Raw genomic sequence first — 15428 nt, forward strand, 5'->3', positions numbered from 1 at the left:
AGTCTTTTTGTTAGTTGCAGTATGCCAGGAACATTTGTCTTTGGTTAATTTTTCCCAGGAGTTAGAATAAAAACTGAACTGTGTGGGGAAACTTTCAAATTATCCTTGAACCATTTCTGCTGTCCTCCTGCGGGTCCTTTTCCTTTGGACAGCTCACCAGGACTCCTTATTCTACATATATGTTGGATTTGTTTTTATTTAGTCATATTTGAATTTATCTGTATCCATTATCACCATCGCCATGAGCATTGAGGATATATAAAAAATAAAAATTACAATAAGTTTACCAAGGTAATCAAAATGGTAAACTTAAAATATATTATAAATATTAAAGAGTTAATATTTACAAGTAAAGTAATCTCAACCAGATATAAAAGCTCAATAAAACCGAAAAGGAAATAGAGCTTATAATATGAACAAATGATTAATAAAACATGTTAAAAGACATCTTGAAAAAGAGTTAAAAACATATTTAATTTTAAAAAAGGAAGCACAAGATAAGTGGATAGTCCTTAATCCGCGGAGTTTCGAAGAAATACTCTCCTTCTCATCAGAGGGCAGGAATTAGCAAAATGCAGGATCGGATTTTGCATATAAAAGTATTTAATGAAACTACAAGTAAGTCACAGATCTTACTTGGTTAAAAAAAAAAAAAGGGTGAGGTAAGGGGAATAGGAGGTAAAAGAAAAATGATAAAAAGATTTCACATGAATGGATAGTCCGGTGAAGGGTAAAATCCAAAACGGTCGAATTTAAAATTTCCAATCCAATGGGTAAATTCTAAATGATCCAAAATGATCCAAAAGGCAGAGTCCCTTGGAAAAAAATCGCAATAAACAGTGAACTTTCTATGATTTAATATATATTAAATTCACTGTTTATAGTAAGCACTGTTGATATGAAATACAAAATTAAAAAATGTAACAGTATAAAGTATATAAATAAATACGAGTCCAGAACTTCTTTCAAGAAATAAATATATTTATTAAAATTAAATTCAATGTTTTAATAACAGAATTTTCATCAGGAAAATCCAGTTTTTTTTGTTTCTTTTATGTGCTATGGAGATGGTAATGCTTAGCATGTCTTCCTTCAGAGGATGGTGAAGTATAAGGTTTAGATGTCCAATACAGTATGAGATGCCAGTCGAGTGCGTATGTTTTAAGTCATAGAAAGTCCACTGTTTATATTGGAATAGATGAAAAAAACAAAAGGAGAAACTATAATTATATATTATGTACAATTGGCAGTCAGATTGACTTGTAACTGTTCTTATTTTTTGCATTTGTTTTTCATTTCAATAAATTTCATTTCCACTAAATACAGAGTTGTGTCTTTCATCCGAACTCTTACTAGTCCACAAAACTATGACAAATAGCATTGTTTTCTAAAAGAGTTGGAGAAAACAAAAGAAATCTAACTCTCCATACCTTATTGAGAGAGAAACAAAATGAGAAACATTAATAGCTAGTTGTCCCTACCCAGCGTTGCCCGGCAATGTATCAACTTGTAATTGCTATTGTTTTTCATTCCTTTTAAAAAAAACACTATGCCGGTTTTATTTTTTTAAAAGATTATTTTGTTCCAATCACAACAGAAACAAATACAGAGTTACACCCCTTTTCAAGATGACAGACACTTAAAAATAATTCCAACCCTGGAAGGAATGAAATCAAATTACTTCTGAAAGTGCTGACAAATGAAAATCAAATATTGATTTTGTATGAAAAAATACCTTTGCTGATCTTACTCCGCCTCCTGATTTTAATACCTTCTCTTAATTTCCTAAATTGATCAATTAGTTTTATTTTTTAAATAAGAAAATCAACTTTTGTGGCTAAACAGTGTTATCATGACACTATCTTGAAAACAGGCTGAAGGAACAAGGAAAATAACTTCAAATAATTTAAATTTACAAGATTTTAGAAAGCCATTCTTAACACGAGGAGAGAGAGGCGTTGGAAAAACTCAAATTCACCTTAAAATGATTTTTTTATAAAAATGAAATTACTAAATGAATTTATGATTTCTCTTTCCATCACAGGTACATACATCAGAAATTGTTTTTTTGATTTTAGGGTTTTATAGATTTTGTTATTTTTATAAGGGAAGGAGTATTCTGGATAAGCGTTAAAGTTTTCTAACACAGTAAAGGGAGCCCACTTTCATTGCAGCATCCTTGACAATGTCTTCTAAGTATTTGTTCCAATTCATGTTACCTGTGAATGTTAGGCAGAGAATTTTGAATGATCTATTCTGCAATTAGAAAAGGTAAATTGGTGCTTGAGAAGGTTTGTGAATATGACGATAGTTATTACCTGGATTCGTGTGTGAATAATAGGCAACCGGCTACTTTCGAGACAGCGTCCATCACTTATGTCCCAAAGACACATTTCCCTAAAAAAAAAAAAGTATAATATTAAAAACAGTTTCAATAGAACAATTTTGAAACTGAAATAGAAATAAAAATTAATCATAACATCCTTAAAGAGGTAATATTGGCCTAATGGATACACCAAATGACTATGGAAACAGTTATGATCATCATCACTATCACCACTACCCCTTCATCATAAAATTTGGTTAACATCTATCTTACATGAAGAGCTTTTCGAAATTGACTTCCAAACTAAATCATCTGGTCTTTATTACTAGGCATAATCATGTTGACACACCAGTTCTCTCTAGATTACTGAAGTTAAGCAACGTTGAGCCTGGTCAGTACCTGCTGGGTGACCAATTTTGGAATACCAAATGTTGTATGTAGGAGGACGTTGATACTTCCCTGCAAGAGTTGCAAAAAACCTAACGGGGATATACATGCGACTGGGGACTGCCTGTGAATTTCATACTCCATGAAACTTCCTCCTTTGGATGAAGCCAGTTAAACCTGCATTAGGGATAGTGCTGTAGTTTCATTTCATTTCAGGTCTTTATCCGTCTTTCTCTCAAATCCATTAGTTCTTCGCATCTTTTCCTAGGCCATCCTCTGTCAACTGGTCCTACTACTTCAACTAACCCAAAAACTCTAATCCATATTATGTTTCTGATGAATAAACATTTGAAGATATAAAGAACTTAAAGCATAAAAGCTTTCACCAAATTGACTGGATTTGGTATTAATTTGAAAAGGGTTGATACACCACAAAACAAAACAAGCAAACCAAACACCATGAATAAATATTTGAAAATATAAAGAACTTAAAGCATAAAAGTTTTTTCCAAAATTATTGAATTTGACATTAACTAAAGGTGGATATGCTGCAAAACAACAAAAATTAATGTTTAAGATTTTTTTTTCAAATTTTAAGAACATATTTCTATTTAGAGAAAGTATGTACATTATTTATTAAACTAATTAACCAATCATAATGTTGGAAAGCAGTTGCAAGGCAAAATCTACATTTATTTTAATTTAGTTTAATTTAGTTTTATAAGGAGAGTATAGAGCCCTTTGTTAAAATTAAAATATCTCTGATTTTTTTGAAATTTTAATAATAAGTATGAAATATTAATTAATAAATACTCTCCAAATTTAAGTTTCATTGGAATATTTTAAAAGGTTTTTAGGGACATAATATGAGCAGAACATTCCATTTGAAAATCCAAATACTTAAGATTTTCATTAAATTTGATCCATAGTCATTAGACACCAGTTAAGCAAGATTCATAGAATTTAAATTTCTTCTTAAGATTCCTTAAGCTTTACATTTGAGAGATTTTCTAAAACCAAAATCATGTCATGGATTTAGATCAAAATTTGAAGAAGAATTCTAGACATAAAGATTAGTATCATTTTATCTTAATTTCAATCATCACAAGGAGACATAAAAATGATGGAGGTCTGAACAGAGCTGAAAGAGAGAAACAGACCAAATATCAAGGTCTCATGTATGATATGAAAAGAAACTGGAATCTTAGGGAGATATCAATCATACCAGTTATTATATGTGTCATAGGGCTTATGAAGAAGAACCTGAAGTCCTACCTAACTAATATTCCTGGTGAACCAAGTGCAAAAGAAATCCAGACAATTGCACTTGAGGGAACAATGAGGATACTAAAAAGAGCTCTCAGTTGATTTCAATAAAAAGCAGGGGAGTGTTGGCAGCTGGTCTGGCTGACCCATACCCAGCATTACAATCTTCAAAGAAAGAAAAGAAAAAAAAATGCAAGAGAGTTCTTTCCAGGATGATTAATTTTATCTATATTTTTATGTATTGTTCTATAAACAGGGACCTCTGCCCTGCTTATAAACAACAAAACTATTGGACAAAATTACATCATATTCAGCATGAAGCAACCTTGGATTATCAATATCAGAAGGATCCAAATTACATGCGTACAATTAAAGATCAGCAAGGGGATATGAATTTATTAGAAATTCAGGAATTAATGGACTGTGTTAGCTTTGCATTTACACTAGCAAAGATTTTTCAGCGATTGTGAATTACAAATAACTAGTGGGGGAGGGGAGCATAAAATACACTTAAATATGATATATTAATTTGTCCAAATTTCATACATATTATTATTGAGTCCTGATTACAAAAGTAAAAAAAAAAGTATTTGGGTACCATCAGCTAGAATCGAAATCAAAATTCTAGCATTAAAAGCTGATGTTGTTACCACTGTACCAACGTTACATGCATATAAACTGATTAAAAATGTAAAAATTAACTAAGATGAATGTACAAAATGTTTAACGATTTTTTCGATTTTGACTCATTTTTGATCCCTTAAAATAATTTAAACTGGCTAAAGACCCATAAATGAACAGCCCATAAAAAATCCAATCATTTGAGGCCCCTAGTGCCACTATGCGATTTTTAGTTTCAGAGGAGATAGAGTTTGAAAATATGGAGACAGACGGACAGACAGACATATAGCAGTTTATATATAAGATCAAGAAGTTTGTATCCCGAACACATATTGTTCATTTTGTTCAGTACATTATTCAGGCAGAGAATGAGAGATAAATTACTACTTGCTTTTGTTAACTGTAAATGAAAACAAAATTATCAGAACTCCTCACTAATGGTACAAATTGTACCAATTCCTCTTAACTTAAACCGTAATTCAAAACGCCAACTAGAGAACGTCTATGCTCTCTCTCGGCTGTCAAAAACTCAACTCTTGTGTCCCCTCCAATCCGTCCTTCTTATAACCCCTATTTCCCTTATATACAAATCAATGCCACATGTATATAAAGAATCACTCTACAAACCTGTTTTTCTTTTCTTCTTTTTCCTTCCCTGATCATGTCATCTGACAGACAACACAGAGACACTACAACTTGTGTGTGTAGTATCTTCTATTACATTAATTTTAACACATGTATTCCATTTTGTTACTACATTAATTTTCTAGTTTTAACATGTTAATTGATATCTCTATTTTTATATCATCTGTTTCCCTGTTTGTCAATCCGGAACTCTTTACAAATTATTTTCTATTTCCGACCCTTTCAACACCATCTCAATGTTCAACACTATGGAAACTTCAATATTGTTAAAAGATGGTTGTTATTGATTTGAACTATTTCAAATGAACTTACCCATTTTCTGAACTGCTGACAATATAAGGATAGCCCTGTTGTTCACTGCCCAGAGACAGGCAGCATATTGACGCAGTGTGTCCAAAAAGCATATGCCGAGGGTAGATCTACAAAACAAATCAATAATAAATTAATAATTTGGCATAAATCAACAACAAATCTTTGAAACAAAGAAGAAATAAAATATGTAAAAATTCATGAAGTGGTAGTAAAAACAGTTCGTTGGTTGTTTTTGTTTTACGGCATATCAACCCTTTTCGGGTTATTTAATGCCGAATCCAAAGATTTTGAAGAAACATTTTTTTAATAGAATATATTTGTTATTTTCACGTCGGTTTCTATTTAACCCATAGTTGGGACCCTAACAGGTACTACCACTCCGGGTCAGAGTGGACCTGGGAGCAATGGTAATTAAAGGGTGGCTCCACACTCCCCAAAGCCCACAAGCTGGGGCCTCACCACTGGATATAGTTTAAGGTCATATCCAGGACCCCCATTGAGGGACTTTTACCCTCTGCAGGGGGGGGGGGGGCAGTCGGCGTATTCTAATGCCCCACCGACAGGACCAGTACACACAGAGTTGGGATTTTGTTGAGAACATGAGCAGTGAAGGATTGAAAATAAATTTGGTGTTTAGATCAAATAAAAAAAATTTTGAAGTTAAATCAAAACAAAATTTTAGGTGCTTGTTAAGCTATGGTCGACAATTCGATTTCTGAAATATCGTTTTAAGCAAAAACAATATTACATACTTAATTATCATATCAAAAATAGTAATATATCCAAAAATTATGAAAATTCATTGAGTAAAACAATCTCTATTGTGTTTTTAGTAAAATAAGAATCTATCACTATAAACAACAAATATTGCTGCAATGACAAGTAATCTAAAATAATTCTTTCAGAATTATGTCCCCTGCGTGTAGACTCCTACTGCCTACTTTATAACATCTAAGAACAATATGATTTTACCCAATTTTCCATAAAAATTACTTTTAACTAGAAATAAATTTTGACTCGAGTTATTGTAATTTTTGGATATATTTCTATTTTCGGCATGACAATTAAGTATGTAATATTGTATTTGTTTAAAATGACATTTTAAAAATCGATCTATAACCTGCCTCTTAACATGCACTGAATTTTGCTACAAACATATACACAAAATCTTTTCAAATAATTGGGTACAACCGCTTTCAATGCTTATGCAACATAATTTTTTTATGCTTTTACAACCAACAGTTAAGCATGTGCATTCTTTCGTTTGCATCTTGTACAAATGCTCAATGTTAAACAAAGTAGTTTAATCCAATGAAATAAAAAAATAAAAATAATTTGGCATGATCTTGTTATACTGTTGCTGTTGTCATCGTCTAAAAAAAAGCCTCCTTTCACTGTCGACTTCAACAAGGTCACTATTCATCTGATGATCCTCATGCATCTTCAAATAGAGTTGGAGTACATCTCCCTCCAAATATAATGGTAAAAGGCTTGCCACATCATCTATTTTCTATTAGTTTCGTACCTTCCTGAGCCAAGCCGGCAAGTATCTGTAAAAAAATTTTATGTCGCTGGTAAGCTTCACTTTTCCCATTTTGAGGAAGCCAAAAAAAAAAATTCTAAATAAATAGCATGCTGAAATAATTTTCAAAAAAATAAAATAATTTGGCACAGTTTTATCATTGTCGTCATTGTTGTCACAGTCTAAAAAATAATGTGGCTGCAATCAGTAGATGTTTTCCACTTCTCTCTGTTCTCGCAAATGGTTATTATACATTGAGTCTCTTTTGACACAATGCATTCCTCCTTCTGCCATTGACATTATCCGGGTCTTACCATCACACATATGCAAATCACATATCGTTCAACAATTTGGCACCTTGAGATTTCATTCACAAACAATAAGATATACATATGTGTATATAAGGAGATCAAAAAAGGGATTTTTTAAATGGAGACTCAATATAAAAAGCTCTCATAACCCCTACACACTGTATTGTATTCCCTTGTTTCAAATTAATCAATAAGTCTATATGTATCCCTATATATTTTTCTATTATCAGTACATTTTCCTCTTGTGCGTATATATATATATATATGAGAGAGAGAGAGATAAAAAAGGAACACACCGAGTTATGTGTTCATCAACGTTTCGTCTTTATTTATAAGAAATAGCAATTCTGTAAGTGTATTATCCTCTCATTCATTGCAGCATAATCACACCTTTGACTTTAAAGAAGCAAAACTAGTTAAATTTATTTCAAATAAACCGCACCAGAGACTTCTTGAATCAGCGCTTATTGCAAATTCAAGCACAATTAAACAACGTGGAGGTTTCTGTAATGTAGCGCTATAATAAGTAAACTTTTATTAAAAGAACATAATTTAATTGTAGTCACAGGTTAACCCTCTTGCGCCATAGAAACACCTTTTATAATAATTAATACATATAATCTCAAGCAATAAATTACATAACAAAAACACACTCATTTCACTTCTGTTACACACCTATATTTGAATTTTAACAGACATTTTTTCCAGAAAGAATACTAACAGCGTTCATATCTTTGAAAAACATATTAACGACTATATGACGTTATTAAAAGTCTCCCTCTCTTTAACAACACAACTCCTCCTTTTTTGAATTTCCAACATCTTTTTGCGTTTCTGAAATAGAACAGCATCACACTTTGAAAAACTTTCAAATATTTGTACTGGTGTTTTTGTTTTCTTGATCTCATTCATCCAGAGAAAGTCTCGGAATAAAGACAAAACGTTCATGAACACATAACTCGGTTTGTTCCTTTTTATTTCTCTATTTTGTCGGAATACTATTTCCACTATTCTCATTATATATATGCATATTTTACTCCGCGGCATTACTACCACCTGTCATCTCAGGGCCAAGAATCAAATTATGCCACAGCTGGGCCTACCTATGCCGAAACGCGATGTATATTGCCACACAAACTTTTTTGGTGACTGGCAAGCAAGATGTCCTCCCAGTACCTTCACCACATCAGAAACTATGATGTAACAAAAAAAAATAAAAACAATTAACAAGCAAAGTTTTAAAGTCAAATTCATCTTCAACACAGCCGGGCTGGGGCAACAAGTCGTGTCAGATTTTACGTATTCATTTTTTTTTTTTTGACCATTATCCTCATCTTCATGGTAGTTGCTGTTTCACCATGTTTCGGCCAATTCATCCTCTGGCCTTATTCAGGTGGTTAACCATGACGGGATAGGAATGCTATATCCCCAGTAATTACTGCCTTCCATAGTTGTTGTTGCCTCACCACGTTTTTGCCAAGTAATTTTCTGGCTTGCTTTGGGTAAGATTGAAACTGCTATTTTCTCACCTAGAACCGTAGAGACTCAATGCCACAGGCCCCAAATTTCAAAGGATTGCAAAAAGTGAAATAATATATACTAAGCAGTGTTAGAGTTATAAACTTTGGTTCATGGCAGAGCCCTCAAAACAGATTGATCTAACACCCAACTGTATTAGAGCTGCAATTCAGCTGAAAGGAATTTGGTGAAATCGAAAAGGATCGGCACCAGGATCTGTCGATTATTCTTGTCACTGCATCTGTGGACACAATAGACGGCATGTGCAATCACATGCTTTCACCCCGCTCGACCACAATCGCTGACCCAGTGCTGTTTCTGTGGTTTTCTCTTTCATCTTCTCTTCTGACCAAATCATCTTCTCTTACATTGGCGACTGCCGAAGAGGAGAGTAAAGGTTCACAAGTATAAAAACAAATAAAACACAGGAGAAAATACAAAAAACACAAACCCGAACACATTTTGTATATATCGGCTCGACTCTGGGTGCGCGTTTGACACCATCGCAGGAAGCAATTCTTAAGCGCTAATGTCACCATCTTAGTCTTTTATCGGGGCCATGTTCATCAATCAATTAATTCCTTCTCCATCTGCACCAAATTAAAGGCTGCCTTCAACTACCCCAAACTGGAAACTGTCTGTAAACTGTCCCTAATTGTTATAAACTGTCACAAAATTTACTGCCACTCCTTATATTGTTCGTAAACTAACTCTAAATATATCAACCTATTGTCTAATGTTTTATCCCCGATACTGCCACACCTTGATTAACACCCCTATTTAAGCTTTCTTTTGTGTGCCTTTATGAACAACTTCCTCTCCATTGTCTTTCTACGAACCTTTTTTCTGCTGATAAACTTATTTCCTCTTTTTTTTTTTAGTTTTTCCTCTTTATTTTTTTATTTCTTAACAGTAGGGGAGGGGAAGACATCGATAGTATCACAACAGCAAGAATGTTCAGTTACCTACTCTATACGATAGCATGAAAAAAGACTAGCAACATCTCTTCTGTGAGAAAGGGGATGTCGAGAATAGAAAAGACCATCTCCACTAGATTGCAAAGTCAAGTTTGAATTCTGTCAGGGCAAGAAAGAGTGTTCTAAATTGCACCTCTCCAGATGTGGTAGCAGTACTGCATTTTTGGACATATCTGGCTCATATAGAAAAGTGATTCAAACTCCTCAAACTGTATATTGTGTCGAGTCTCTTGGAGAGAATAAACACTACAAGTCTTCCTCAGCCTGCCTTTACCTCAGCAATTTTCAAATGTGATGTACATGTGCCTTCAATAAGTTTCCAGACTTTTTTTTACAAGCATTTAAAATTGTCGTAGACTCTTGAAAATTCATTATGTTATTGCTATTCATCTTATGAGATGACTGATCAATTTTTATGATTTCAGGTTCAAATGAACAGCTGCAGCAGGAATTGGAATACACCTTACTAGAGCCGGATTGTGACAGCTGGTGAATTTCAAAAATGCAATCTGGACGTGAGGACACTTTAAAAGAACGATATACAATAAAATTTTGTTTTAAACTTGGAAAAAATGCCACAGAAACGTATGGAATGTTCCAGACTGCTTTTAGACCATCTTGCATGAATCGAGCATCAGTTTTGAGTGTCATAGGAGATTCGAGGAAGGCAGGGAGTGTGTGAGAGATGATAAGAGATGTGGGAGGAGTAAGGAAGTCAGAACACCAGAGTTGATTGGCTAAATAAAGAATTTCATGGATAAGGACCATCGTGTATCTATAGAGAAAATAATTGCACAGTTTGATGTCAGTGTGAGAACTGTATACACAATTATTTGTGAGGAACTGAAGATGTGGAAGATTTGCACAAAGTTTGTCCAAAGGGTCCTCAGAGAAGACTAGAAAAATGTTGTCATGACAGCAGGGAGATGGCCGAACTGATCAATTCAGATCCCACAGTTCTTGATGCTCTGGTGACATGCGATGAAAGCTGGATCTACTGCTATCACCCAGAGACCAAGAGACAGAATTCTCAGTGAAAGCATGGTGGCTCTCACAGACCCAAGAAAGCCAGTCAGAGCAAATCCATCCAGAAACTTATAATGATCCCCTTTTTTTGACAGCATACATGCACTGGGTTCTCACTGGACATACAGTCAACAAGGAATACTATGTTGAGGTTTAACGGGAGTTCAGGAAAAGATTCTATTGGAAGAGGCCAGCATCTTAAAATCGTGTCCGTGGTATTTCCACCAGGACAATGCACCAGTCCACAACTCCATCTTTGTCACAGACTATTTGACCACAATGGGTATCAAGACAGTTCCTCACCCTCCCTATAGTCCAGGCCTTGCTCCCTGTGACTTTTGGTTATTCTCTAAGTTGAAGGAAAACCTTAGAGGCTGTCATTATGAGACATTTGAGGAGATGAAAGAGGCTGTGTCAAGGGTCATTGGCACGCTCACATAAGAGGATTTCCATGGGGCCTTTCAGAATTTATTGGAACGGTACAACAAGTGTATTGCAGTCGGAAGAGATTACTTCGAAGGGAACTAGAGTTTCATGTGTGTACTATCAATAAAAGTGTCCATACAACAAAAGTCTGGAAACTTATTGAAGGCACCTCGTACATCCATACAGAGATTCATTCAACATATCCATACCTCTGCAAGCGGTTGCGATGTGGACTTGACTCGAGCCTGGCCATCCACAGCTTCAATAGCAGGTAGTTAGAATTGTCATCAATGCGCACACCATAAATTCATCAAACTACGGCACTATTATTCCTCTGCCACCTTAAAGACTGAATGACAGGTCACAATGGGAAGAAGCTTACAAAACTCATCTCATGTAATCCAAGACAGTTCCATCTCCATCTGTGGAACACACTGCTATGAAATTGCTTCAGTGAGGGCTACAAGATGGTCATCTTCAAATCTAATGCCAATAAATCATGAAAATAACTACAGAGTAGAAAATGACTAACAACTTCTCTTCTGTAATAGAAAGAAGCTGTAGAAAATAGAAAAGATCATTCCTCACTAGAATAAAAAGTTGATTTTTAATTCTATCAAGCAAGAATGAGTGCTTTGTGTTACTCCTCTACAGATGTGACAAAGGATTTCATGAGATTTCGTATATTTACCAATCAAAGTATGTTCCAGTTTTAAAAGTCCTCGGAAGTAAATGGTCTTGATAAATTTGAAAATCACCACCAAAAATGTAGGTCAAAACAAAAGAATATCCATAAACTGATTTTTACAGAAATAATTAACATTGAATATAAAATATTTTTCAAATATAACGAACTAAAATACATTAAATAAATGGACATGAAATTGAATGCATGTTTATCATAAGCTCACCTGTCGGTTTAAATGTATGTATGTTTGTACACCTGCCTAAAACTTTCAACAGAGGCAACAAATTTTCACAAGATCAGTATCATTTTGAAGCTTGCCCCATCGGACGACAAATACCGAAAAATTGACTAAAATTATTAATTCCTTCACCCTCAACTGGGCACTTTTCTACAGGGAAGGGTCGCTTTTTTCACCAATATTTTCAAAAGTTACTCCTCTTTTTAATTGAATAGCCTTAAATTAAACCTTCGCCACTTCCGGTTTGGCGATGGACGCAACGCCAAAGACATCACGTTTTTTTTTTTCACATCCTTTTCCTCCTTCACAGTATGGATTCGAACCTACCTGCCTACTATCACTTTTTTTTTTTATCAACACACACCTCCAAACACCCAAACAATGCCAGGCACCCAGGCTAGTAAATTAAATAAAGGAACATAAATTCAACAGTCTTCAAATTAAATAACACTGTTTACTTTGGAAAATACACAAAATAACCAGTCAGGTACTTTTTGTCAAAAGTGGTTAAACAGTACAATCATTTTCTCAGCAACAAATTGGATGTAAGTCTTCTATGTTAGATCTAAAATAGAAGTCAGTTCTAGGTGCTTATCAAAACAAACAGGAGCAAGAGAAGGATCCAAGCATAAGATGGTGAAAGAAGAGAAGCTACTTTTCCTCCACACGTTTCATAGCACAAGGGAAAGAAGATCTTGATCACCAATGCTCTTCAAAGTGCAGCCAGGGACAGCTGTGATGTCTGTATAGATGTCAACAAATGATCTAGCAATGTGAGAAAGGAGCTGTATGAAAGAGAAGATATTACCCACTAAATTGCAAAGTTGATTTTGTATTCTTTAGCAACGGATTGGATAGAATTCTTCCACTTTTAATCTGGAATGAAAATTAGTTGTAGGAGTTTATCAAAACCAGGGATTTCCTCAAGGAGAGAACTATTCATTTCAATTAGAGTAAAACAAGGATCTGGAGGTTGGTGATGAAATGTACCCCACACTGATGTTATGTTGATAGCAACAGAGAAGCACGGAAAAAAAAAAAAAAAAAATGAAAAACTTACATTCCACGATGGAGTAATTTCCCAGATAACAATCTGACCATCATTACAGCCGGTAATTATACTGTTCAATTCTGGGGCCATCATCATGGTTGAAATGCAGTGAGTGGGGGCATTGTGCCCCCACAACACAATCGGTACAACTAGATTTCCGGAAGTTCCCATCTTGATTCATCTACAAAGAAAAAAAAATGGCTTAAAAGTTTTATAAAGACAGAAATACAAGATGTTCCAATTTCTCTTAGAAAGTGTTTATTATAAACAATTTTTGTTTGTCCATTTGCCGTCCGTTTGCCTTGAATATATATTGCCCATTGTGCAGTATGCTTTTTTCCATTATTTTCTGATGAAAACCATCCATACTTTCAGCAAATCAAGAAAAAGGCCGATTGGTATTATTTGAAAATATTCAGACTACTGTTCTCATCTTGAGTGTTATGTTCACATTTCAATGAATGTAACTTCTGACCTTCAGGTGTATTTTGTCAAACTCTGGAATCTTTTTGTCGAACTCCGGAAATTCAAATGGAACCCTTTATTTAAACCAAGAGAGTAGCAGTTTTAAGTAATTCACAATTGTATTTTGATTGTTGCCCATACTGAGGATTGAACCTTCAACCTCCAGAAGAGGTAGGTGTTACAACTGATTTTACCAAGTATTTTATACATTATGGCACATGCTACATTGAGTGAAGCTTTGTGAGAATAACACTCAATATGAGAAAAATAGTCTGAAGAAACGAATTAATCCAAATTATTAATCCTCATCAGAAACAAAAGACCGTTTTTGCTTTGTGCCAGTATTCAATAAAATATTTGAAAATGCATGTAAACACACCTGCTTTAATCTTCACTTCTGTAACTTGATTTAAATGTTTTTTGGGTTATTACAAAAATAATAGATATTTTAAAAATATACACACACACATAAATTTTCCAATCTTATAAAATTCTTTCCAGTTAACAAAAAAAAAGAAACATTAAAAAATTTATGTGTGGGGTTTGAACCTACAGACCACGTCATGAAAAAAAAAAAAAAAAAAAAAAAATTTTTCAAGTCTTATAAAATTCTTTGCAGTTAATGAAAAAAAAAAAAAATTAATAAATTTGTGTGCGGAGTTTGAACCCACAGACAACGTCATACAAAAAATAAACACTATCAACTTACCCACAGTAGAATTTTCATGGCCCATTGTTCTACGCGACAACATGGAAAAAATGGCTTTACTGATGATAGATAAATTAAAATAACAGTTTTGATTATCGGTAATTATCGGAGATATTCTGAGACAAAACTTAACTAAGATCACTCCCAGACTTATACACTAATGTTCTGTAAATTTTAAAGAAAATCTGTGCAATCATTTTGGAGTCTATAAGGAATGAACTCACACAAATATATATATACTAGCGGACCACCCAGTGTTGGCCAATCATAAAATATGCATATTATATTTTAATTCATGCAGATTTCTTATTATAGAGCCAATTCTCTAGTGATTATTATCCAATATATAGTAATGCTTTCAAAAGTTATAAAAATATACGACTTGAGTACCATTCGCCAAAATTGAAACCAGAACATTTAGCATTCCAGCCTTAGTCATTATTTATCGTTACAGCATCATTAGCATTTGAGCTACCAACAGATGGATATGAAAAGTTAAAAAATAAGCCGCTTTGAGCTATGAATGTTTACTTTCGCCCATGCGCAAAAGTAAAAGCAAGAGTAATGTTTTATTCGACTTACCCTACAACGGTCCACTGTTTCCTTTCCAATTTTGACAGTAGCAATTTTGACAGTAGCAATTTTGCTGACTAAAAATTTTGACAGTAGCAATTTTGCTGACTAAAAACCAAATCGACAGTGTACTACAGGTCCAAATACCTTTTATATCAAATTTCAACTCTGCAGATCAAATATTCAGAGAGGAGTTTGATAGAGATTTTTTGCACATTCACCGACAAGATAGATATATACGAAAAATATTTGTGTGTTTCATCTTAAATTCTATATAGTTATGCAGAATGTAGAAACTATGCATAAATAGAATTCAGCGTAATGGTGAAATGAAACCAATCATCTAATGAGAAACCAATAAAAAATA

General features: G+C 33.9%; 1 protein-coding gene across 4 annotated transcripts in view; it reads right to left on the reverse strand.

The window, feature by feature from the left end:
- LOC145258297 (WD repeat-containing protein 7-like) overlaps nt 1-15428 on the reverse strand; it is a 224915-nt gene that overhangs the window by 168244 nt on the left and 41243 nt on the right. For all 4 annotated transcript variants that reach the window (XM_080116338.1, XM_080116339.1, XM_080116336.1 and 1 more), the window contains exons 2-4: nt 13324-13495; nt 5558-5664; nt 2319-2397 (exon numbers count right to left, since the gene is read on the reverse strand). In XM_080116338.1, coding sequence (XP_079972464.1) covers nt 2319-2397; nt 5558-5664; nt 13324-13485 — 348 coding nt within the window. In that variant the 5' untranslated portion in view covers nt 13486-13495. The remainder of the gene's footprint in view (nt 1-2318; nt 2398-5557; nt 5665-13323; nt 13496-15428) is intronic.

The sequence above is a fragment of the Euprymna scolopes genome, chromosome 33 (genome assembly GCF_053919585.1).
Source record: "Euprymna scolopes isolate OS-2025 chromosome 33, ASM5391958v1, whole genome shotgun sequence".
NCBI classification, from domain to species: Eukaryota; Metazoa; Mollusca; class Cephalopoda; order Sepiida; family Sepiolidae; genus Euprymna; species Euprymna scolopes.